The sequence below is a fragment of the Delphinapterus leucas genome, chromosome 9, assembly GCF_059928025.1.
Source record: "Delphinapterus leucas isolate spDelLeu-1000000601 "Yukka" chromosome 9, BTC_Dleu_Yukka2, whole genome shotgun sequence".
Classification (NCBI taxonomy): Eukaryota; Metazoa; Chordata; class Mammalia; order Artiodactyla; family Monodontidae; genus Delphinapterus; species Delphinapterus leucas.
This window is the reverse complement of record NC_143137.1, coordinates 95681986-95708779: the sequence shown is the minus strand read 5'-3', so window position 1 is coordinate 95708779 and position 26794 is coordinate 95681986. Positions and strand designations below refer to the sequence as shown.

Below are 26794 nucleotides of genomic sequence, written 5' to 3'. Positions count from 1 at the left end.
AAGCCATGGACTCTTTGTTTACTACAGCCCTTCCGACTTCCTTATCCTCTCTATAAAAGTGTTCTCCTGCCCTTGCTGTAGGGGGACTTGCAAGTGGCTCACCGTGATTGCAGACCCTGAACTGTGGTTGCAATTCTCTGCTGACCCTGAATAAATGATCATTGCTGGAGAAATATCTGGCAGTCTATTTGTTTCAGGTCAACAATTCTGACCTGGGATACAGTAACTGGATGCTGGGTCCCTCTAAGGGATCCCTGACACCAAAAAAGCAGCCTTTACAACAAGCAAGTTCCTTTTCTGAAAAAGGAACACTGCACTCTATTGGTGTGGGTTTCATGAAAAAAAAAAACATTTGCAGGTTTGGAGTTTACTGGAATTGTTGCCTCTTGGGAAAAAACCGTGTCTGAGTGGAGGCACTGATCATGAATATTTGGCTGATTTGTGGAGGTCAACCGGGAATGGTCTGCAGACATGAGATGCTTTGACTGGGCAGGTTAGTGTCAGGGCTGTTAGAGAAGAAAGGGATGAAGGAGGCACAGATGCCATCCTGTAAAACCTGGGAACTATCAACGCAGGTTAACGGTGCTGCCTTTGTTCAGCTGGCAGGGGCTCCCTTTTTGTCTAGAATCCATAGGAACTGGAAATTTCAGCATCTTTTTCTGGGTAGGCTCAGCGATGTGTCTATACCAGATGACCAAGAACCGTCCTGGAGGAAAGTGTGTGGAGGTGGAAGAGGTGATTGAAGACCCTCTGCACACCAAATTCAGGCTCTTGCTTGTATGGTACTGACTCTACCACTTACTCGCTTCTACCCTTCCTCTAGGTACAAGAACAAGGCTTTATGAAATTATTCCCATCATGCACTCAGTTTAGCTTGGTGCCCACTGACAGCTTGGAGCGTCCTATAAGCTTCGTATCATCCTCCCGTGTTTCGTACGAGGGCTCTCAGGACACCTTTCCTGCTCCCTTTGCTGAGTTCCATGCTCCTGCCTGTTGTCCAGCTTCAGCCGGTGTCAGCAGCACGCTCTTCCTGCTACTCTTCGCTTGGCCTCCGGGGACCTGCCGACAGAGGGCGCCGCAGGGGCTGCGCAGCCGGAAACCCCACCGGAGGGCCAGCCGGGAGCTGAGCTGGAGCCGAAAGATGGAGACGGAAGGGAGTCTTGCCCGTCTCCATCCCGGAGAGCGGGCTGGGTCTTCTTTCAAGAGTCCAACCCTTGTAAGCACTTGCTTTGTACTGTTGTAAGGTCACTGTGGTCACTTCATCTGTGTCAAGTACCCAGGACTTCCATTTAACTGGTCTTGATGTTTCTTAACATTGGGTTTGCCTGTATTTTTCATTGGGAACTGTCAATGGTTAGGCTAGTGAAAAGGATGAAGTTTAATCGTAGGTTATTTTAACTATTATTTCTTTTCCATGTTCCCATACTCTTTTTACTGTTTCCCTTCTATTATTATTTTTTGTTTAAGTCTGACATAATCCACTCTTCCCATTCTGAAAAATATTTCATATTCCTTCTATTCTTTGACTACTTATCTTTTCCTTTGTTAAAGGCTCAGCCAGGCCTTAAAGGTTTAGTTTTCACTAGAAGTTTGTGTTCTCTGTTACAGAAAACTCACACTGTAAAATAAATCTCTTTTTTTTCAAGGGTAACTATTCATGGAGAGAGAAAGAGACTAACAGGTTTTAAATATAAGGAATAGGAGTCCCATGAAAAGGCTTTAAGTCTATGGGCTCAAATTTATAGATTTTGTATAAAAGTAGGAGTGTTTCCTATATGTCATTCTCTGGTAGAGGGTGCAGTATTTATAACTCTATTTTTTCCCAAGGAGATGGAAGCATAAGACACAATTCCCCACTTATTAGACGAGTTCTCTGGTTTGGATTTTCAGCTCATTGGCCTTGAGCAACCTGGGAGAAACAGGCATTCATTCTGGTGAAGGTTAAAGACAATCAGCTCCTTTTTCCTTTCTGCATTTTGTCTGCCCTCTTCCCTCCAGTAACAGCTGGCAATAGCAGTGTGGGCATAAATGCGGACCAGGTGCTGCGGACTCTGGTTTTGCTTGGAAAGAGGGAAACGTGGCTTAGATTAGCAGCTGCTGCAATGGATGAGGCATTGCTTTTGCATCTTCTAGATTTTGTGGGTGTTTGTGGTTTTTGCGGTATTCTTGGGTACCATATCAACTCTGGAATTTGGGGCAAGTGAGATACATGAGAATTTGTGAGGAGTTCTTACTTTTTCCATATTATTTGGATTCTGAACTCTTTCCTGGCTGTCCAAGGCTGGTGTGGACAGTATAGCTGTCATCATTTGAAAATGGCCTTGGAGTTGACTAGAGACCTATCTTGGCTAATGTCAGAGACTCCTGGGGGTGACTTCTGAACTGGCTCCAGGTACGTAGTGTCCGGGAAGGTACACACGGTGTGCAGGCAGGACCACCCCGACCTCTGTGGCTCTCTGTCTTCACCAAGAACTCTGCAGCTGTGCATGACCAAAGACTTGGCTGAAAGGCTCAGGGGGTCAAAAGAGAAGAATGAAGTGGAAAAAGGGAAAATTCTCCCTTCCCACTGCTCTTCTAGCATCCACTTCCTGGGCCTGAATCAAGGGAGGAGGTGCTACAGTGTTTGGTGAGATTTCCAGTGTGGACTGGGCTGTGTTCACTAGAGAGCCGAGTCCTCTGCTTTAAAAGGTGGTACCTCTCTGCCACCTCCATACTCCAAGAAGCTGGGTGGGTTAGTTGACTCTGTTCTCTTTGTGGTACCCTCTTGCTGTGGGTCTGACCAGAGACATCGTGGCTTCTGCCCTCCATCTGTGTTTCTCTATCTCTTTGTCCTGATGGCTCAGGGGCCATCGGTGGGAAAGATAAGACATGACGGTTGTAGCCCTTGAGCACAAGTCTCCTGCTTCCTGCACAGGTGTTTTGAGCACTAGCTTCATTCATTCATTCATTAACTGAATAAATACTTACTAAGCCCCTCTAAGGGGAGATGCTACCAGCAACAACAAAAACCTTTAAAAATGTTATTTTTGCTGAAATTATGGATGCTGTTTGATATTTTCCTCAAAGTTTCTAGAGGGAATAATACTTTTAAAAATATGTACACAAATTGGATTTATACACATATAACAAATACATTGAAATGAAGGAGATTCTGGATTTGTGTGGGAGGAAGTGACTGAAACCTTGGATAGCCTCTGTCTTCTAGTTTGACTTTCTCACAGCTCTTTATGGTGGGGACTATGGAGCTCCCCATTCAGAATCATCTGGAGGGGAGGAAGGCCATGTTAACCATCTTGACTTTCCTTCCTCTAGTTAAGGATTTGCTAGCCCAGTGACAAATGGGTTCCCACTTTGATGCCCAGATAATTTCCTTGCCAATCACTCCGGGAGGAAAGCCCCCAGCACTGACTCCAACTTCAGAATTCTATCTAATGTATTACCTGGTATCCAGCCCTCCATGGGGTCAGAACTCTGTACCAAATCTCCACCTTAGTGGTGGGGACCCTTCTGGCCAACTTTAGTCTTATCAGGACATCATGGTGGCTAAAGAGCAGGCTCAGAGGTCAGACTGCCTGGGTTCAGGTCCTGACCCCACCATTTGTTTGTTACTTGTGAATCTTAGACCAGTTGCATTTATCTTCCTGGACCTCAGATTCCTTATCAAAAAAGGGAAAAAAAAACCCTGCCACCTAGGGTTTTCATGAAGATTAAATGGGGCAAGATGTATGAGGCACTCAGCATGGTACCTGGCACATTGGGAGAGCTCAGAGACAGTTAGTTGCTGCTATTACTATTATTATTCCTCTATTCAGGACAGCAGCCTTACCCCAAATGATAGCCCAGGGGTGGGATCTTGTGAGACATGCACAGATTCCCCAGGGACAAGCACAGGCCACCCTCCTGGGATGGCTGCAGCCACCTCATTCCCATCTGCTGTGTCTAACTGGACATATGGCAATGAGCTTGCTATGCCCTTCAGATACCTGGCTGTAGGTCCAGACACGGCATCTTAGTTAGGTCAGTTTCTCTTGTCTGCCCCACATACTCTCCTGCCAATTTGGCCTCTGTCGGCCCTGGCCTGCCACAGGCCTTTATGAGAGAGCTATTGTCCCCGTTTCATGGAGATTAAAATGGGCACAATACTCCCTCCTTATCTTGCTGAAGCCCTCTCTGGAGGCAGAGATACGGAGGGCCTCTGCAGCCCTGGTTGTTTCTTAGCTCCATGTGTCTGCAATTTATAGTAAAAGAGATTCATTCTGTGTATTGAGTGGCTTTGAGGGGGATGGAGAGAAACCGTTCTGTAGAGTTCTAACTTGACTCCACCACGTCTGTATAAGTGAAAATCACTCCTGAGTTCTTCCTGTGTCGTCTTCTTTCCCTTCCGATTAGGAAAAGGGGCACCATAGAGTGGTCAGCATAACACATTTTTTTCCTTCCCTCTCTTCTGTCCCCATCCTGCCCCACCCACACTTCTGACTGGAAGTCCATAGTGGGTCAAGGGCTTCCAGGAAAGTTTGGACTCCTTAACTGTCCTTTGCATCCTGTTCCTTCCAACTCCTCATGGACCTCAGTTCATTAAACGTCCCTTCTGTGTCCCGCATCTCCAGCATGCCCATAGACCCTTCCCTTGGGCTGATGAGCACAAGCAGATAAGCCTGGTTTAAATTCCAGCTCCACCACCTGCCACAAAGACTACCATGTCTCCGAGACTGTTTTCTCCTCAAATGCAATGGTGATGGCACCCAACTCATGGTGCTCTTATCAGCGTAAAATAAAAGGCTGCATTCAGACTATACTACAAAGCTACAGTAGTCAAAACATATGGTATTGGCACAAAAACAGACACATAGGTCAATGGAACAGGATAGAAAGCCCAGAAATAAACCCACATCAATTAATCGACAACAAAGGAGGCAAGAATATACAATGGAGAAAAGGCAGCTAATAAGTGGTGCTGGGAAAACTGGACAGCTACCCGTGAAAGAATAAAATTAGAACATTCTCTAGCACCATATATGAAAATAAACTCAAAATGTATTAAAGACCTAAATGTAAGACTGCATACTGTAAAACCTAGAGGAAAACATAGGCAGAACACTCTGACATAAATCACAGCAGTATTTTTTGGATCCATCTCCTAAAGTAGTGGAAACAAAATCAAAAATAAACAAATGCGACCTAATTAAACTTAATTAGGTTTGCATAGCAAAGGAAACCACTGATAAAACAAAAAGACAACCAACTGAATGGGGGAAAATATTTGCAAATGATATGACTGAAAAGGGATTAATATACAACATATATAAACAGCTCATACAACTCAACATCAAAAAACCCCAAACAATCTGATTAAAAAACAGGCAGAAGAATGGAATAGACAGTTTTCCAAAGAAGAAATGCAGATGGCCAACAGGCACATGAAAATATGCTCAACATTGCTAATCATCAGGGAAATACAAATCAAAACCACAGTGAGATATCACTTCACACCTGTCAGAATGGCTATCATCAAAATGTCTACAAATAACAAATGTTGGCAAGGATGTGGAGAAAAGGGAACCCTTGTACACTGTTGGTGGGAATGTGAAATGGTGCAGCCACTGTGGAAAACAGTATGGAGGTTTCTCAAAAAACTAAAAATAGAACTACCATAAGACCCAGAAATTCCACTCCTAGGTATATATCTGAAAAAGATAAAGATACTAGTTCAAAAGATACATGCACCCCAATGTTCTTAGCAGCATTACTTACAATAGCCAAGACATGGAAGCAACCTAAGTGTCCATCAACAGATGAATGGATAAAGAAGCTGTGGTACATATATATATACATGCACAGTAGACTATTACTCAGCCATAAAAAAGAATAAAATTTTGCCATTTGCAGCAACATGGATGGACTTGGAGGGCATTATGCTAAGTGAAATAAGTCAGACAGAGAAAGACAAATACCGTATTATATCACTTATATGTGGAATCTAAAAAATACAACAAACTAGTGAATATAACAAAAAAAGCAGACTCACAGATATAAAGAAGAAACTAGTGGTTACCAGTGGCGGGGGCAATATAGGGGTGGGGTGTGGGAAGTACAAACTATAGGGTGTAAGATAGGTTCAAGGATGTATGGTATAACAGGGGGAATATAGCCAATGTTTTGTAATAACTGCAAATGGAAAGTAACCTTCAAAACTTGTATAAAAATTAAAAAAAATTTTTAAAAGGATGTAAGATCCTTGCCAAGAAGTGGACACAAGGATATCCTAAAGAAAGGAGAGCACTTACTTGTAGGCTCATTTCATTCAGTCCTTACACGTGTTCAAGCTCATCTCCATTCTGTTTCTCATGCTGCCCCCTCAGAGTCACTGTCACAGCTACCCATCCTGGAGGATGCTTCACACACTTTGCCTCTTCTCTATAGACACAGATTTACTGGGTGCCCTCACCATTCCTGTGTGAGAGGTTTCCTGGGACTAGGGACTTTCATGGCCCAGATCAGGATCAATCTGAACTGGCCATTCTAACTCTTCAGCCTGCAGTCTTCCTCGTCAGCTCCTTAAATTATTTTTTTTGGCAAACATCACCACAAGCCCCATGTTCCAACCCTCCGCCATGCATTCTAGACCACATGTCCCTTGAGTCCTCTGATGGCACTCACCAGGTCCTGTTGATGACGCTCCCTTTGATAGCTTCCCCACCTTTGACTTCCATGGCCCTGTTCATCTGGATCCCCTGATGCTACGGTTACTACAGCTGTGTAACAATCAAACCCAAAACGTAACAGCCCTGTATTATCATCTCTCAAAGTTCTGTGGGGTGACTGGGCTCAGCTGGGCAGCTTTCCCTTGCTGTCTTGCATGCTGTTGCCATGGGTAACAGCTGGGCTGGCCCTCTGCTGTGCCCTGGGTGGGGATGGCTGGAGCAGCTGTCTCCATGCAAACTTTCATATGGCCACTGTGAAAGCACAGCTGTCTCAGGGCTCCAAGAGCGAGTGTTCTAAGAGATAGGAAGTGGGAGTTACCAGTCTCTGAAAGCCTGGCCTGGAAGCTGCACAGCATCACTTCAGCATGGAAACCAGGGCAGGGTCACAGAGCCCTCCCAGGCCCAAGGGGAGGGGACATGGACCGGGCCTCTTGATGAGAGGAATGCCAAGGAACTTGTGGCCATACTTAACCCTCCACACTCAATGATCTCTCTTCCTCAACCTCTATCCCTTCCTCCTCCTTCTCCTTCTCTTCCTTTTTCTCAGCACTCCACCCTCAACGCTCACATCTGCATGCCTTCATGCCTTTGCAAGTGCTGTTCCTTGCCTAGAATGATCTCTCTACCTCTTGGCCCCCAATGCCGGTCCTTCCTTCCCACTGGCCAAGTCCACCTACTGGCTCCTCTTATCCGTGGGTGGTGATCAACTCTGGGCCCCAAAGCCAGGTTTCGTGGTCCCCTTCACTGACACAGGACAAAAAGAAGGAGATGCTTGTCCCCCCTCCTGCAATGTGAGCGCCTCGGCAGGCAGGGACCAAGCCTTCACCTCTAGATCAGAGTCCCTGGAGACCAGCACAGTCCCCAGCAGGCCTCCAGCACTGTAGGCTTCAGAGAGGCAGGTGAGGCTGTATGTTCTCTTAATGAAATGGAAACTCAAGGTAAATGTAGAAAAGTCTCAGTTTGGGCTATTAGGCCTTTGACCGTCTATCTGTGTTGATTTAGAGGTTTCATCTCATTGGAAGAATCTGACACACATCAAACTAGAAGGTAGCTCTATCTATATTGCTGCAAATCTGAACTGAATGATTTGGTTGTATCTTTCTAGCTGTTTCCTGTAACAATGCTTAGTCACTCTTTAATGGTCTGATATTTAATCTATGGACTAAAGATGCATTTTGATGCCCCGGATGTAATGGACTATTTGACCTAGTCAGAGTTGGTTGCACACATTTGGGCTCTTCACCTTGGGTGAACGGAGGATGAGCCTGCTATGTGTGTCCCCTCATTCCTATGTCCTGTCTTCCCACCTGGACCCCTGCCCTCCCACTGCCACACCCCCATTGTCTCATTGGTCCCTTTCGGTCAGAACCACTGCACCTTTATGTTGGCCTCTGGAAGCCCAGACGTTATTACTGTATGAATATTTCCAACCATTTCACTCCGGTCTGCTAAAGTGTGAATGATTGTGAATTTGGTGGCTTGGGTTCCTTCTTCTACCATTCCAGGAAGCTCCTCTCTAGCAAGATTACTTCATTTAGGCTTTTAAAGCAAAATGTGCTGGAAATAAGGAAGGAAGAAAACCAGCATGCGGTGAGGAAGGTTTATTGAGAAGTTTAGCGGGAGGAACACCAGGGGAGTTGTGTGGCAAAAGGACACAGGTGAAAGAGGAAATGCATTTTAGGAGTGCTGCTGTGAACTGTAGACTCTTTTCTCGAGATTTAAGAAAGACAAGTAAGAACAGAAGCAATACTGAAATTACTTTATGATTGTGTAGAGTGCAATTTTGACCATGGTTTCTCTTTAGGGTAGTGTGAACCTGGATAAGTGATGGGGGTAGTCGTGGCTTCCAGGGAATTATATAGTAAAATTAAGATGGCATAATAATAAAATAGCCATTATCATGCAAATATTTATGGAGGCGCACTTGTTCCTAAAGGAACACCTTTGTGAAGTGGTATGATTGTCATAAGATTATGACACACATTTACAATTTAGTCTCTCCAAGTAGACTTTCACAGAGCCTATGACTCAAACGTTTATTGCGGTACAAAAGGAGACATAGCTCCTCGGAAAGAACAAAACAGTGATTGAAAATGGTAGCCCACAGTGCAGTTCTTAGCCATACCAGTTCTAAAACCAGAGCAGTCCTGGTGGAAATATGTCCAGGTTCAAATAAAAAGCTATATCAACGTGTCACCTGAACCATCTGGATTGCTGACGTGACGGGATCCCTGCGGCTGCTCTGGGCAGATCTGGGTGGCCTTCTGGCTCCAGCACAGCTTGTCCTGGCTCTGCCGCATTGCCGCAGAGGAGAAAGCACCAGCCAGAAGTGCTAACCAGGGGAGTCAGCTAGTTCTCCTGGAGCCCTGCTTTTCCTTCAGTGCTCATTGGTCTCCAACTTTGGCTGCAAAGGATTTCCCCACGGGAAACTCCCAGAATAAGCCATTCAGTTCACAGCTGTCACCAAGACACCACCATGTCCATTCCCAGAGGAGAAATGCACTGCAATCCCTAATTCAAAGCCTTCTCATTATACCGCACACCTGACTGTACCAGACACGTGCCTGGCCCTTCACGTGTGCTTTCTCAGTCTTCATGGGGTCACCGGTGGGGACTGTACATTAACTTCCTTTTATAGATGAAGGAACAGAGCCTTAGAGTCCAAGGGCCACACCGGGTAGACACTGAGCCCACGGGCCTCTCACTGGGAAGCCACCTGCTGAAGGGTGGGGAAAGGAGGCAAACTCTGCCCCCTGACCTGTGTACATTTCACCTTGCCACTCTCAAGGGGTGTTGTTAAAAACTTTGTTAATCAACTATACTCTAATATAAAATAAAAATTTAAAAAAACCTTACAGCACGACCAGGTGCTTAGATTTGCTATTATGTGTAACCAGGGGCCACTGTGTTTTTTTAATTTGGGAGGACGTGATGGAAAAGGATTGGGAAACGATGTACTGAGAAGGGGTTTGAGGTTCGCTCTTCTGACAAACGCGGGGAGCGATGAAATCAGAGCAGGTAGCAGTCAGGGTGTGAATCCGGAAGCGAGGGCAGAGATGGGGAAGGGGCTGAACGTGAGGGTCTGAGCTGCGGGCGATGCATGGGGAAGGGGCTGAACGTGAGGGTCTGAGCTGCGGGCGGAGTGGGCAGGAAGCCACGGCAAAACAGAGCAGTCGAAATGACTGCAGATTTCTGGTTTATGCCTGGACAGCTGTGAGAAGGCTGTGATCATGACCGTGATTACATGACTTGACACAAGGGTGGGTAGAGAAAGGAGGTCCGTTTGGGAGAAACTCTCCTGGCCGTAATGAGCTGTCCTTCCAGACCCACTACTCTATTGTTCCTGCTAGCAATGGGGAGTGACAATGAACGGGGAGCTACACGTAACAGGTCTGGCCCAGAGATCAAAATAAAGATACCTTCCGGGCAGAGTCAATACCTCTCTGCAAGGCAAGCCCTGATTCTGAAGGACTTCTTTCTTCTTTAACTTTTATTGGAGTCTAGTTGATGTACAATGTTGTGTTAGTTTCAGGCGTACAGCAAAGTGAATCAGTTATACATATACATATATCCACTCTTTTTTAGATTCTTTTCCCATATTACAGAGTATTCAGTAGAGTTCCCTGTGCCATACAGCAGGTTCTTATTAGTTATCTATTTCATAGGCAGTAGTGTGTAGATGTCAGTCCCAATGTCCCAATTTATCCCTCCCCCCACCCACTTACCCCCTGGTAGCCATAAGTTTGTTTGGGGAGCACATAGTCAACAGAGACTGTGGTAGCTCCTGAAGGCTTGAGACTGGCCCGCTGAGCCCAACCGCACACATTAGAATATAACATTTGAGTTACTGTAACAATAAAACATTGTAAGATTTTGTCAGGATAGGTAAAGCTAAAACTTCACTAGTTCTTTCTTTTGTCAGTGTTAAAATTTGCATCTTTACAGCTCTCATATTACAGCAATTATTACTATAGTCAAATAGCCAAGTGCCCTCCAGGGTGAAATTATGCAGGGACTATAGGAAACGAGTCAGGAGTTATTTTCTTCTGTATTTTATCATGCTTGTAACTCCTTGGAGAATACAGAAAGTATTTGTTTTGAATGTTTCTAATTTGGGGGTACTTTCAAAATCTGATTTAATCAGACCTTTAAAATATCATATAAATCAATAGCAATTACCTAATTCTAAATTGAATCATAACTCTGAAAGAGATGTGCTATTAGAACAGATCCCAGGCAATCAGTGATATACCTCTACTTTCATAAAAGGAAGTAATAAAAGGTAAAAATAAAGAGAAAAATGGAAAAACCAAAACAAAACCTCATTTATTATTTTAACTCCCACTTAGAATGACCTTCTGTTGTACTTCAAGATTTAATGTTCAAAGTTTATAAAGTTATTTTTATTTTAAGAACGTCTAATTTACCAATTAGATTAATGTATTTATTACTACCTAGAGACCGTGAAGAGCTTATTTGTGATTCGTAACAAAACTTCTCTAACCTTCTGGATAATGGCCTGAATTCTGCAGTTTTATACTATAGCAAGAGGATGTTTGATGCTTTGATTTGCATACACTTTGATAGTTACATTAGAACATTCTGTACATCCAGTCTCTTCCTGTTCCTTAATTTGGCACTTGTTCTATCAAACAGGTTTGAAAATGCAAATTATTTCACATTAAAAATATAAATTTTTATACATATTATATACAGTTTTAACGCATTCAGACTCCTATAATTCATTATTGTTTTAATTTATATGATTTTTTTGTGTGCCCTGAGTCCACAGTCCAATCATTTGCAAACTCAATTAAGCTTTGTCTCAATGAATTTTTACTTTTTGACAAATTGTTATATTTGTACAGAAATACATTCTTAGTATATCATTCATTCATTTGATACATTTGCAAAATGGAAATTCATCCATTTTCTGAAAGCACTGAGATATCGCTAGTCTAAGAGGTATATTGTGGAGTGGGACCGTCTCCAGTTTGCACTTGAAAACATGTCAGTTTTCTAAAGTGATGAACTTTTAGTTCAGTTGTTTTTTTTTTTTTTTTTTTTGCGGTACGTGGGCCTCTCACGGTTGTGGCCTCTCCCGTTGTGGAGCACAGGCTCCGGACGCGCAGGCTCAGCGGTCATGGTTCACGGGCCCAGCCGCTCGGCGGCACGTGGGATCTTCCCGGACCGGGGCACGAACCCGTGTCCCCTGCATCGGCAGGCGGACTCTCAACCACTGCGCCACCAGGGAAGCCCCTTTTAGTTATTTTGAATATGACTTGGCAAACTATCTGTTTATTCTAGGACGTTGGAACTTCACCAACTGTGAATACACTTTCACTCAATTATGACAACATTTTATGTATTTTACAGAGCTGATTTTACATTATAATACCTGTCTAATGATATTTAAAGTGTGTCTTCATACTGCTCATGAAGACAATTATGTTAAATGGTTTGTTATTTGAGCTGAATGTACAGGAAATGCTCTAAATGTCCCAGAAATCTTGGAGAACTGCCTTGAAAGGAATGGTACTAGTGCTAGATTAATTTACACACAAATCCCACTTTTTCACACTGGCTCATGCAGAATGAAGACAGAGTCATGAGGTTTCATCTTATCCTTAATATTTATATCCTTGACTCTAAAAAGATAAAAAAAACACCTTCAAGGTGTGTTTATGCCTGCACCATTTTGAGCTGATACTGTATTATGACCCTGAATTATGTCTATTTCTCATTTAGTTAAAACCCAAAAGAACAAAATGGGTATGTGGTAAGGAAGGACTCTTCCACTGAACTTCCAGTGTAGACTGGGGCATACAGTCAGCAATTATATCTAATATTCATTGCTACTGCAAGTTTTCACCTCTTTTGTTCTTACTGGCATTTGGGAAGTCATATTAGGTACCACTAGCTGGAGCCCATCTCTTTATCCCCACAACAAGCCTGGCCATGTTCTTTATGATAAATGATGCCATTTGTGGGATAGCGGAAGATGCTGGCATGACTAGGGCAAAGGAGGGCCTGCTGGGGAGGATGGAGAAGTAGGGTTGAGGGATGTGGTGAGTTTTGTTGGGGTTTGGCAGCTGGGCAGAGAGGTTTCAGCTGATGTAGCATGAAAGCGCAGCCATGAGGCTTGGGGGCACATGGTAGCAGGATTGCGTTTAAGGCATTTTGTCTGGGATCAGCATGCAGGATGGATTAGAGTGCAGAAGAGCGGGGGAGGTAAGTATTAAGGAAAAGGAACTCTCTTGCTGGGAGTTTCATCATGCTTAACGCAAAGTCAAGGGTCAGCAACCACATAACACAAAGTCTTGTCCCCTCTACGTCTGATAGTATCAAACCTCCTGACTCTACTCATTCTGCATGTGCCAATGCAAAAAGAGGGGCATTTGTGTCATTTCCCAGGGCAGAGACACCATAAGTAGAGGACAGACACTGAGGTTTCATCTCCAATCTCTATTCTTTGGAGTACAGTAGGTCTTATAAAATGTTTATTAAGTGAATGAAAATGAGAGTTTTCATCTGGAAAAAAATGGGAGCAAAACACGCTAGAGGATAGTTTTTCGTGAGCTACAAGTCAAATGATAATAGACAACTTTAGGGGGACTTCCCTGGTGGTCCAGTGGTTACGAATCCGCCTTCCAATGCAGGGGATGCAGGTTCAAGCCCTGGTCAGATCCCACGTGCCACAGGGCAACTAAGCCCACGTGCTCTACAGCCTGTGCGCCACAACTAAAGAGCCCATGTGCCACAACTACTACTAAGCCTACATGCTCTGGAACCCACACACCACAACTAGAGAGAAGCCTGCGTGCCGCCACAAAAGATCCCGCGATCCACAAATAAAGACCCGATGCAGCCAAATAAATAAAATATTTTTTAAAAAATAGACAACTTTAGGTTCCTGGCCATGTGTCATTTCCTCTGAGCACCAGGCAGCTGGAACAACAGACTATTCCATTTCCTTTCAGAAGTGTTATGCTGAATGAATACCTGCTATGAACCAGAAAATGCATGAAGGGATTTGTGCACTTAGCACTCTCCAGTACCCATGTGGGAGGGGAAAGGGTACATTATAGGTAGTCCGTGCATTCCTTTGGGTGGCAAATATGAGGCCCATGTAGATATTTCCTCATGCACCAGTATGGGACCTACGAAAAATTCCTTCCATAACTGCAAAAATGACTTATTTTCAAAGAGAGCGGAAAATTTTCGAAAATATAAAATAAGATACATGATGATGAGTTTATACATCCAGAAATGTCAGTAGATCAGGAATGAAGGAAACAGATTGGTAGTAGTAATGTATCGTTCCCATCCCGAGGAATTCCCCAACACACTGGGGAACAAGAAGCCTTGAAGAACTGGGTTAAGCAAAGCCCAAACTGGACAGCAGGATACAGAAGGGGCAACCTTCACAAAGTTGGAAAGCGCCTGGAGGAGCCAGGGAGAGAAAGTTAAGGGCCACGGGCTGCTGTGGATGGCTGCTACCCAACTGCTCTACAGCTCACTACTCACTGTCTTTTAAGCACCTCATTCGATCTACATCTTTTACATATGGCACATTTCTAAGTGAGGCAATGCAGCACAAGAGCAAAGCAGTTGAATTCCGCTTCATCCCGAGCAACAGGAATGGAAAAGGTACTCACGCTCCACAAAGTAAGAGCTGGCGTCAATCTTCCAGATGATCTGGCCCCGATGAGAACCAGTGACTCCACGGTTCTTATAGTCCAGAAAATTTTCCGACAAGACCTCATCTATATTCCCAGGAAAGAAAGAAAGCAGAGTAGAGAAACACATCAGCTAACAGCAGATTTAGAAAAAAATAATAAAAGAGCAAAGGATATTAATGCCACCTCCAGCTCAACAGAAGAAAAAGCACCTGGAATCATAGAATCAGGGAATTCTAATTTTAGAATTTTAATGCAGGAATCTCTTCCCCTCTCCTCAACACTCCTGGCAAGTGATCATCTAGCTGGTTCTTGGACACCTCCAGAGACAGAAAAAATTGCTGCTACAGCAGTTCATTTCACTTTTTCTTCTTTATTTGCCTGTGCCGTGCAGCAAGGGGGATCTTAGTTCCCCAACCAGGGATCGAACCCAAGCCCCAGGCAGTGGAAGCTCAAGAGTCTTAACTGCTGGACCGCCAGGCAGTTCCTTCATTTCACCTTTGAATAACTCTTACACGTGGGGAATCTCAGTGTGAAAATCTCCCTCCTAAAGCTTCCATTAACTGGTCCCTATTTGGGTGTGAGAATGAGGCATAAAGAAAACATCCAATTGTACTTTCTATCTGGGGCCCTGTTCGCATGGGCTCCATCCTATATGATCTCTTCTCCAGTGTGGACATCCATCAACATCCAACACTTGGGGACCATCCATGAATTTATCCATCCATCCTTCATGCAGCCATGCATTCATCTGTTCATTCAACGGACACTTATCAAGATCCAACCATCTGCCAGGCTGGGAAGGTGCAGGGGCCACAGTGTTGGGCAAAACCTTTCTGAACTAAAACCACAAACAACCGAGGACACAGACTTTAAACACTAAGTAAAGAAATAAGTGCATTATTACAACTTGTAAGAGGGGAGAGGAAGGAAAAGAACGGACTGCTCTGACAAGAAGCTACAAGTAGGAAGGCCAACAGGGGGTCAGGGGAGAGCTGAGGGATGAGAAGGCGCTGCCAGGGTGGGGATGGAGGGTGGATGTATGAAGGGTGGAGCAAGGCCCCCATGGGGTGTCCAAGGCCCGAGGGGGGCAGAGCCTACCTACCCTGTGCGAGCGCTGAGAGGAGCTGCGGGGGGCGGGGACTATGCTCCTCCCATCTCCTGCCCTTCCTCTGCTTGTCACATTGCAACCCATCAACGTCCTTCTTCAAGCTGGTGCCCAGAGAACAAGGCAGCATCCTTAGAGAGGACAGATCTATGAAGACCGAGCCAACTGCCTCCCCCTTGGTTCCAGACCTCATGTTCTCAGTACAGGCGAAGACAGGGATATGAATTTTACCTTAATCTTCGATGGGGCCCTTGCAGTTCCCACTTCACCCAGAAAGGAACCATCTGGATCTGAAGCTGTGAGACAACCATGTTTTGAGAGTCCAAATCCACTGCGCTGGTTGGGGTGACAGCCAGAACTCAGGAGCTCCCGAGGGGAGGCCCAGAGCCCCAGCTCTGCAGAGAGGGGCTAGGTCATGGTTGCCCTCTCTGCAGCTGAGATATTCTGAGGTTCACTTCCTGCATCTGGATGGATTTGGAAAACAGAGGACGAGGTGAAAGAGGGCAGAGCTTATAGCGAAAGGACCCAGCTCCAAGGACCTCTGCGCCATTTACCAATACTGTCATTTCTACAGCTGCAGGTCCTCAACTGCGAAATGGGGGGTGGTAATAACTGGGACCTCATGGGGGTGGGGGGCGTGGATTACGTGTGATGACTGGTAAACGTGCTTGTGACCTGCTAATTCGATTGCACATTTTTGGCCGAGATGATCAGGCAGAGTAACACCGTCTCTGCCTCATTAACAGCAGGAACTGTTTGTATCCCTTGGAAAATCACTTGTTTGCAAAATTCGTCTGTCTTTATAATCACAGTGTGTGCTCACAGCCCTGTTTGGGCTGCTAAGATGATTGCATAATACGTCTTTTACAGTAATTGCCTCATTTCTGCAAAAGAAAAAAAGGCATAATGTTTTCCTAGCTCCCTAGGTCTTCAGTACCCAGATAGAATTTTGCCTCATTATGGCAGTTCTCCAAGGAGAGGTATTTTCCTGAATTTATCCACTCTGATCACCAGAATATTCACTTTAATAGTCATGGTCAGGTATCCATATAGAGTAACACCTAGAAAGGGGGTGTTCATTCATGCACTAGGTAAATGTGTGAGTATTTATACTCCACTCTAGTTAGTATGCTAAACCCTGGGAATATACTGCTGAACAAGATAGGGCCTATGTTCTCAGGAAGTTCTGAATAGATTTGAGGATTTATTCAAGAAAACAGGCAATTTCATGAGAAGACAGTGGGTATAAGAATGGGTTAAATATCAAGGAACCACAAGGGCACAAATGAAAAAAGGATGGGCGTGAGTAAGTGGGAGGAATCAGAAAAAAACAAAGAGAATGGCAAAGTAACACACATTTTAAAGACGACAAGATACATTTCGCTGTACAGGTTTAAACGCGTTTTCAGAGACTGCCAGTTGGTCCTAATGAGTATCCCATTCCCTTATTATAACAGTAACACTTCATAGCAAATATCACGCAAGAAAATAGAAGAGTCGGTATTCTTGCCTGGACCATCTGTGCTGAGAAGTCAGCTCCCTCCCCCAAGGAATGTATTGCCAATTGTTAGAAGTTACTAATCTTTGCTTGGGAATCCAAGTGTATTGTCAGGGTCAGAGGCAGGAAAACAGAATCAGACCAGATATTTTATGCACTAAGGGATTTTAGGTAGAGAATTAGGTGCTAGACAAATGGATGCTAGGCACAGCCTCAGCAACTGCCTCTCCACCCACAAAGAGAGTGACCAGCTAGTGGCAAGCTGAGTAGGCTCCTGCCACCACCACAGGGCTGCCTGTTCACAGCCAGGAAGCGAGTGAGGGGATGCTAGGACACCGTGATAGAAAAGCTTAATTTCTCAGAGCCATGCTTGTGGCAACCACAGGCTAAACATCAGGAGGAACCACCCAGCTCACTTCCGCCTTCCCAAACTTGCACAGGTGCGTCTAAATGAAGGGACCAAATTTGCATCTGGAACATGGCTGCACAGGAGTCTGAGACACGTAATTTTCAGGGACCAGAAAATTGGTCCTACACTAGAGGAAGGCACTGGAGAAGAGAAGAGAACTGGGATGGATGATGGGGACCAAGCCTTGCCCTCCATCACACTGAGGAATGGCAGCCCCCTGGCTCCCTCCTGCGAGGTTCCCTTTTCTGCATCCTTTGTCATGGTACAAGTTTTTGTAGGAGCAATGTTTGTGTGGTTACAGGGATATCTACAGCCGCCTTGAGAGAAGTAGGTAGGGTACCATTACTAGCTATGGGATCTTAGGCATTATACTTAATCCCTTTGTGTCTTTGCTTCCTCACCACAAAATGGGGATAATATTAATCCCAACCTCAAAGTCTGCTGTGAGCAATATATGAACTAATAATACAGGTAATGGTCTCAGAACAGTGTTAGGCATCTAATAAACAGCTATTTATATTTATAGTATGGGCTAAAAATACGGCCCTCTATGGCAAAGCTCCATGATACTGTGCAAAACCACTAGTAACCTGAAACATTAGCTTAGGCCAGTACTATTTAAATTTTTTGCATTACTCACTCTGTACAGAACATATAGAGATGTATTAAGTTTCTCAAAAAAAGACTGCATTTGCTGGATGATACTTTTTTCTTCCAGTATGAAGAATCCTACCTCCTGCTCCACAGCTTACAATAGAGAAAAGATCTTTGCAAAATTTTGAGTCACAAAGTTCTAGTGAAGCTTACAGAAACAAGCACATCTAAGAAACCAGGAGTATTTATCTTGCTTTGTCTTCAAAATGAAAACTAGAGCTGTGCTTCCTACACTTTAATCTATAATAGAAGAGTATACAACAAAGATTATTGCTGTTGAGAACAGAATGGGCAAGTGAGCACAGAAGCAACTAAACGAAGAATTGATCCACTACCTAAGCCCAACAGAAAAAATACAACATTGCTTCCATTTCGCAGAGCAACTGGTGCCTTCTGATAACCAATCTCAGAAAAATCTCCAAGGATTCTCCCACTATCTCTAGACTATGGATTTACCAAATAGCAGGCCAGGAGATCTGGGGAGAATCTACTTGCCTTTCACAGTACAAAGCCAAGGATGTAGAATCTCTGTTCTCCTGTACTAGGAAGGGAATCTAAGGATAAATGGCAGGGGAGGCCCTAAAAATCAGTGCCACTCTGTTTTCTGTGGCTTTTCCCTCAGATTGTTTATTTGAACACAAGTATTCTCACTGGTTGTGCCATAATTAGGAAGCACAGCTTCAGCTCTTCTATATTCTAATAGAGTGCCTGATGTACAAGAAAAACTTCAGTTCTTCAAGAGTTGATGTCCGTAAGGAAGCATTCTGGGAGTTTCTGTGTGCAGGTGTCTAGCCAGAGAGAAAAGTTTAGCTTTCATCCTAAATCATTACATTTTAAGGCTCAGCATATTAAATGCTTCTTAAGGGCAAGGGTTGGGTTTCTGTACTTATTCTATAACTTCCCATAACTCCTAATGTGCGGTTTTCCACAGTGGAACACCTGACAGGCAAATATTGGGAAATAAGAAAGTGTTTCTTGCTCATGAAAGTATAGGAAATGCTGGGTTATACCAAGTAAAGTGTGCTGCTTACTCCAAGCTTCTCAAACCTTTAATATATATTGTGAGTCTCTAAAGTGGGGCAATGTAGGCAGATTTTCCCATCCTTATTTAACCACAGAACTATTTCCCCATGGAGTGATAACTGAAATCCACTGAAACTAATGTGTAGGATATGAGTGCTATTCATGTGGCTATTATATTCATGCCTTCATCCATCATTGCATTATCCTACTATAGTGTATGAGTTTTGGTGAAAAATGGATTAGGAAGCTGGAGATCTGATTGAGAAACACTTCTAGAAAAAAAGTTCCAAAATATACAAGAAAGACTAAGGGATATTGAGGATAAAAGGAAGAGTGTCCATATCTGGAAAATCGAAGTCCTGGAAGACCAAAGGAATATGAAACTACACTGGATGAACTACTAGTCTGTTGGAAAAAGAGATATTGATGAGATTACAAAAATAAATGGGGGTGAATATGGTGGTCTAGACAGGGCTTCTCAGCCTTGGCACTGTTGATATATTGGGCTGGATAACTCTGTTATCTTTGTTGTGGTGGAGCTGTCCTGTGTATGATAGGCTGTTTGGTGGCATCCCTGGCTTCTTTCTACCTTGCAGATGCCAGAAACACCCGCTACAATGTGACATCCAAAAATGTCTTCAGATATTACCAAATGTCCACTGGGAGGCAAAATTACCCTTGATTGAGACCCACTGGACTATGATTAAAAGCAGTCCATAAGAACAATTAAAAATGTATAACTTTGAAATCAACAGATCTAATGGAAAGCAGAAAAGAAGAATCAAAGAAACAAAAAGAAAACACAGTAAATAAAGAATCTAAAGAAAGATGGCAAAAATAAGTCCTAATAGAACAGTAAGTATAATAAATATAAATGTGCTATTCTAGCCAATTTAAAGTCAGAGACACCCAGATCAGAATAAAAAAGCACACACAAAGAGCTACACTTAAAAAAAGATAAAGGTTGAAAATAAAGAAAAGACAAATCAAGTAAATATGAAGCAGAAGAAAACAGAGAGACTACCAGCCTTAAATAGTTAAAAAAAAAAAAACCAACAAAATTCAAGGCAAAGAATAGCACAAGGGGCACAGGCAGATCTGTAATAATAACCTGTAAGAAACTGTAGAGGAAAAAGATGTAAATATCATGAACATTCATGCACTTAGTAATCAGCATCAAATCTGCAAAGTATAAAACTTACAGAAGCAAAGGTAGAAATAGATGAATCAATTAAAACAAAATTTTTGGCTAGTGATTTTGAGACACTCCATTCAAAAAATGGAAGAGACAGAAAATTAGAATATACAATTTATGTGATTGAACTTAAATACACACACGAGAGAGAGGGAGAAAGAAAGAGGATCCTTGCTTTGTGAGTTACCCTATGAACTGAAACTTGTACATATCCGAATTGTGTCCTGTTTTGCATGGTTCTATGGGAACTGTTACCACTGTATATTTATATAACATAAAAATATTTATATATAAATATTATTTACATGTATATTAAACCTTTGTATATATTGATATCTATGTATAAGATATCTATATCTCTCTCTATATAAGATAGTCTCTATCTCTAGATAGGTGACAGATAGGTAGATAGGTAGAGTGAACCTTATTCACAACAAAAATACACTTTATGATCATACATGGAATATTTATAAACATTGAACAGGGATAGGTCACAGAAGTCTCAAAAAATTAAAAAAATAATCAGTTTGATACAGACCATAATCTCTAACCTCACACAGATAAGGCAACCAAAAGGTATGGAAGAGAATATATGTCCTCAGGCATCAGTCTATGGAGATCCTTCAAAGATGCCATTTTAGGAAATGTTAAATCTTAATTTTGCTCTGAGTTATCATCTCTTGATTTGTTGAAATTTAAATGCATGAATGTACTCTAGCTTCATTATGATTTAAATTACTGAGCAAATTCTAGCATGGTATAGGGATAGCATGGTATAATAATGATATGATTTATTAAAATGCTAAATTTATCAGAAGGCTAGTTTTGCGAATTATGAGCATATTATGCCTACTTTACCTATTCAATTATATTTTCATAATTTTAATTGCATACTTACTTCATGTTTCAGCAGTTTTAATAAGGGCTCCTTCCAACAGAGTCAAAGGAATGGCTATTAAAAAAAAATTGATCATCCTAAAGAGGGTTTTAAGATATTAAAGTCTTTAAAACACTGGAACGTAAAATGAAGAGGTGAAAATACTTGAATAGATCTGCTCTAATTAATTTAGCATTCTTACGGTTAGAGGTCTTGTATTCTTCAACTTATGTATCCTAACCCAGTTATACAATACTGTTCCCTCAGTGTGCTGAATCTTTAACACTAAGTATAGGACTCACAAATAATTAGCTTTTACTTGTCAAAGTCAAGTAGGCATTACTGAATGAATAATTGCAAAACTATTTCCTAGGAATACTGATGACTAGCGAATCTGCCACCAAGTACTTGTCTTTGACCAAATCACAAGCTTCTGCCTGTTTACTGACAATTAAGATCTCTTTCCAGGTCCCTGTGGGTTTGGTAAGAAGCTTTTGTCTATAACATACAACTGAAACAACTGAGCACACGTCTAAGGGCCATGGTTAGGCTGAATGAAGCCTGGGAATTAGGGTAATTTGCCATAATGCATCCAGAGACTAGAGCTACCTGACAAGTTAAATCAAGACGCATTTATTGATCAACAGGCAGTAAACGCACAGAATCTCATCAATTCCATTCAATGATCCTGAGAAAGTTATTGCTCTACTTTGAAGACAAGGAGGCTGAAGTTCTGGTGACTATACCTGGCTGAGGCCACACATCCAGCCAGTGGTAGAGTATGATTCTAAGCCAGGTCAAGCTGTCACTGAAACCCCAGGATCTTTCCCCTTTCTGTGTCACTAGGGGAGAGAAAACTTCATCATGCTCCTCCAGTTCAGGAACCACTCCATAAGTGAGGGTAACCAAATGCAATCTCACTGTGAAAGTAATGGTAATACTTTTATTGTCCCATTGCTGGGTTCCTGGCTGAAGACAGCACTGGTGACTCGGTGACAGTGTCAGTGAGCAGGGCCACACATCCCCTTCCAAATGCAGATATCTCATTCACTATGGCTGGAGAAAAGTCACGTTTGTCCGGAGAGCTCTGGAGGGCAGAGCTGAAAGCATCACAGACCTGGCCTCACGGGGACATTTAGGTTGCCCACTGATGTGGAATGGCCCATACGTGATATTGCACCCAAATGTGCCAAGATGTCCTCATGGTCATTGTGGGGTCTGCTGCCAGGGTAGGCAGCTGTGTGGCATTGGGAACCACTGACTTGGCATTTCCTCAATTGTGAAATGACAGACTAGATGAAATCACAGAGCTCTATGATTTGCTCTTTGGCAAGGCACGGCAAATCCGGAAGGTCAGTTACTAAGGACCCACCAATGATGAACTTTTAAGGTTCACGGAGAATTGTGGATTTGGAAGTTGCTTTTGAAATGCTATTCTGCCGAAAGCGTTGGCATTTTGCATTAAATCACTTCACAGTTATATATGTGCAGCTACTGTGAGAAGAATAAACTGTCAAATTGAGATTCTCAGAGGATGAACCGTGTTTACTTCTGTCTCAGTCAAAATGTCATGTTAACACCAGATCTTGTTCATTCATGGAGCTTCCGGACACTTCATCCCGCCGACCATCCCTTCCTTCCTCAGACACCCTCTCTCTCGTCTTCTATGACGTGGTCCCCTGATTCTCATCCTACCTCTCCATCACGCCCCCATCTCCTTTTTGAGTTCCTCTTCTGCCTCTCTCTCTAATAGGGACCTTCTGGTGCTTTCTTTCTACACCCAATCCACGAGTGAATTCTTCTACTCTCAGGGCCAATTATCCCAGATCTACACCGCAGCCTGGATCTAGGGCTGAACTCCATCCAGATCCATCCATCCCTTCCCCATGGATGAAGGTATCCACCTTTCCCCGCCTGCCACGCTCTACTCCAGCTGTTCCTTGACTTGAGAAATGCATGCCACTGACACCACTGCAGGAAGGTACAGCTGTGAAGAGCTGCTTCAAAACTAGATCTGGGGCCAAAAATCTAATTGCCTAAGGTGCTGAACAAGTAACCATCATCATTAAAGTAGGGATAGGTGGCAAGGAGCCTGTGACAAAACTGAAGGTGCAGGCTAGTCAAAAGGGGGAAGTTAATGCTTGACTCTAGCCCACTAGAGCCACAGGAATTATGGGATCAGTCAGCCAAACTGAGAGCTTTTGCACAAGAAGCTAGAAAGGTGGATTTCAGCGAGAAGTCTCTACTTTTTGAAATACTGACAACGAACCAAATTTAAAACAATATGGAATAAACAAAATGTGCTTGGTGGTCTGTTCTTTTGCAGGCTCTGTTTGAGACTGATGGTACTCAAACACCAATTCCAGAACTATTTTTAAAGCCAATTAAATTTTACCTGTTTGGAAGTCCAATTTAGTTGAGTAACCACTATTTGTGTAACAATTTCAAAATTATGTTTTTCCATCTTTACAGTAATGTGTGTATTGTAAATTCACTAACCAAACTGATTGCAAAACCTTCAAAAGACCCCAAAAAATTTCCCTGACAGCTAGTTAGTCAGATAAGAGCCCCCGAATTTTATCATAAAGATGATCCGGGTTGCAAAATACTCATAACAATCCTTTGGTGTCTTTGATAGTCAATGATGCTAAATCTAGCATTTGTGTGTCTGAATGTGCAAACGTTTCATTGTACAGACTGAACGCAGAAGGCCTGGCCTCTGTTGAACTTGAACCGTCCCCTCACCCCACCAACAATTACAACCTTCACTTGTGGATTTACCAGCGTGAATGTGTCAATTTTCACCACATCTGATTCCACCATGTAAAATAGGTGAAATACATTTTCATGCCAATTTCTCTTCATAATTTCAAATTTGTGAGATTTATTTTCTCCAGTCACTCTCCTTTCAGCCAGTGCAACTGTTCCTTAGCCTGTGGTGTGCCTGCTCTCACTGTCTGTATCACCCATTATGTTTCTGGAATACAAAGCAGTAAGAATCTTGAAAGAGCAGGTGAAAAGAGGTCTATGTTGAAAACTAAGTGAAATTACCCCATATACATGTGCATACCTTGGTTGCGTATACGGTGCTGCTTTGGTCTTACAGACACATGGATTTGAAAACAAGCTTCTCATATTAACTTACTCATAGGCAGAAGAGCTTCTATAGTTGCAAATGGTAATGACATTTGTGTTCAGCCACACCTCGTCCTGCTGTCTCTTGACTCTTTTCCATTGAATAGAGCTGGCAGGTGAAGCCTCATGTGCGGTCCTCTGTGTGTTAGAATTTTGTGTATAACACATTTGATTGTGAATTGTGCGTTTTAATGAAATGATCGAGTTTGCTGAAATAGTAAGGCATCCGTAAAAGTGAATCATGAATTAATGTACTTGTTGGATGCCCAAACCACACTGCTAAGACCATTATTTCCGTGGCACTAAGTGCTGTTCTACTCACCGATGAGGTACATGCCAATCCAGTCCCCAGCGTCCACTTCCTCCTTTATGTCCCAGTGGATCACCAGGTCCTGCGAGTGCCCTATGTCGTAGTAGGAGCTGCTGACCATGAGTGTGGAGCGGCTGTCTGAGGTGACCAGGTCGGTGTCGCTGGTGGAGCGGGGGATGGTGACAGCGCCATGGGGGCCAGTCCTAATGGCCATGCTGTGGAACTGGCCCGGGTTGTAGCTGTGGCGGAGGGGCTCCTTGCACCGGCGTCGGTTCTGGGAGTTTCTGGATGGAGATGCCATGGCGGCCAGGCCTAAGAACCTGTTCTGGTACAGATTCTGTCGGGGGTAAACAGACAGTCAGCAGGGGCGGGAGATGCCGTCTACACCGTCAGTCACTGTTTTCACAGGGAAGGGAGGATGTGCTGGGGGAAGCCAGCTGGGACAGAGCAGCCCTTTTAGGAAGATCTGAAACAGACATAGAGCATCTTCCTCGGGGCCAATGCTGTAGCTCTGGTTCATGCCGGGAAGGCAAGAACTAAATGCACACCCACCAAGGGGCCGTGCATTTGTGCTCTGCTGGGGTCTCAGCCTCCTCTAGCCTGCTTAGTACCAGAAGGCCAGGAATGTCTGCAGAATGGCCCTGGAGGTGTGACTGCCCCCAAACGAAGTGCCATCTCTTGAGTTCTCCGGCATAAATTCAATTGGATCCAATTTTACCCTTCTTTAGGGTAAATGATGGTTATTATCATTGCACATTTTAGTGATCCCTGCAGCATTCAAGACCCTACACACAGCTCAGAATTAGAGGCGGTCCCTGCTGGGTGAGGCAGTCACTTTTTCTCCATTTACAGCTTTTTCACTCTATAGAATGTCTCTGGACCACCTGAAACTCCTATAAGGATCTCAGATATCCTAGTAATATTCAGACACCACCGTTTTCACTAAAACCCAATCTCAGAGGACCATGTCTCCCTCAGAGCCAATGTTATTGTAGAAAACATTGCATCCGTGGAGGAAAAAAACGCATGTTTTTTATTGTTTACAACATGGAGCACTTAAAACTAGCTGAGCTGATGCAGACCGATGACCCGATTGTTTTGGAGGCAGATAGCTTTGAAAACATGGGGAAAGGGGCATCCTATGGAATTAGAACAAGGGATTCTTTTTTTTGCGGTACACAGGCCTCTCATTGTTGTGGCCTCTCCCGTTGCGGAGCACAGGCTCTGGACGCGCAGGCTCAGTGGCCATGGCTCACGGGCCCAGCCGCTCGGCGGCATGTGGGACCTTCCCAGACCGGGGCACGAACCCGTGTCCCCTGCATCGGCGGGCGGACTCTCAACCACTGCGCCACCAGGGAAGCCCTAGAACAAGGGATTCTTTTGTGAAACAAGCAAGGGTGATTTTGACTTCATCAAAGTATACTACAATTGGGATTTAAATGTACATTTTGGGGGCTCCTGGCTATAAAAGTACATGCTGCTGTACAACAATAAAACTTTTGTTTTCAAGAAGAGAAGATTAAGGTCTTAAAATGTGTCTAATCATGCAGTTTAGGTCCCAGAGACTGTAACTTATTATACACATCAATCAAATGCAAGTTATTGACTTTTTGTTTACCAGCCACAAGGACCAGACCCCAGCACCAGTCTACTCTTCAGATTATATAAGTCTATTTAGCAGTAATTTAGGCCTATACTTTTTCCATCTTCCAAGACCAGGGCATTTGTAAAGAGTCTGTTAACCTGATTAAGCACGGCGTTGGTATTTGGAGTCTTGGGCCTTAATGGCCATATGGCGGGCCTATTCATTCATTATCTGAGTCTTTTGTTAGGAATTTTTCTAGCCCCACTGGTGGTTACCATGGAATTACTATTGGTGGAAAAGCCAGACTTCAGAAAGCATCTCATCACACTATTGGTACCATATGTCCTATGTTTTAAGCAAAAAAAAAAAAATGCTAGTCACTGCAACAGTATGAAAATAGATGGACCGCAGTGTTTCCTGGAAACCAGTCCACCTCTCAGGAAGACAGGCACAGCCCTGAGCCCAGGAAACATGGACAGCCCAGCCACCTGACAGGCACCCTGCCTTTTCAGGCCAGCTCCAAGAGGATCCCAGTAACCTCATCAACCTCCAGGGTGCTTTGTTCAGAGACCTTTGTGAAACCTCCAAAACAAGGAGGGCTGTTGCTAGAGCATAACCTT

General features: G+C 43.6%; 1 protein-coding gene across 1 annotated transcript in view; it reads right to left on the bottom strand.

The window, feature by feature from the left end:
- Window positions 1-26794, bottom strand: part of HECW1 (HECT, C2 and WW domain containing E3 ubiquitin protein ligase 1) — a 434660-nt gene that overhangs the window by 228762 nt on the left and 179104 nt on the right. Inside the window, exons 3-4 of the mRNA XM_089917097.1 lie at window positions 24602-24926; window positions 14360-14467 (exon numbers count right to left, since the gene is read on the bottom strand). Coding sequence (XP_089773223.1) covers window positions 14360-14467; window positions 24602-24926 — 433 coding nt within the window. The remainder of the gene's footprint in view (window positions 1-14359; window positions 14468-24601; window positions 24927-26794) is intronic.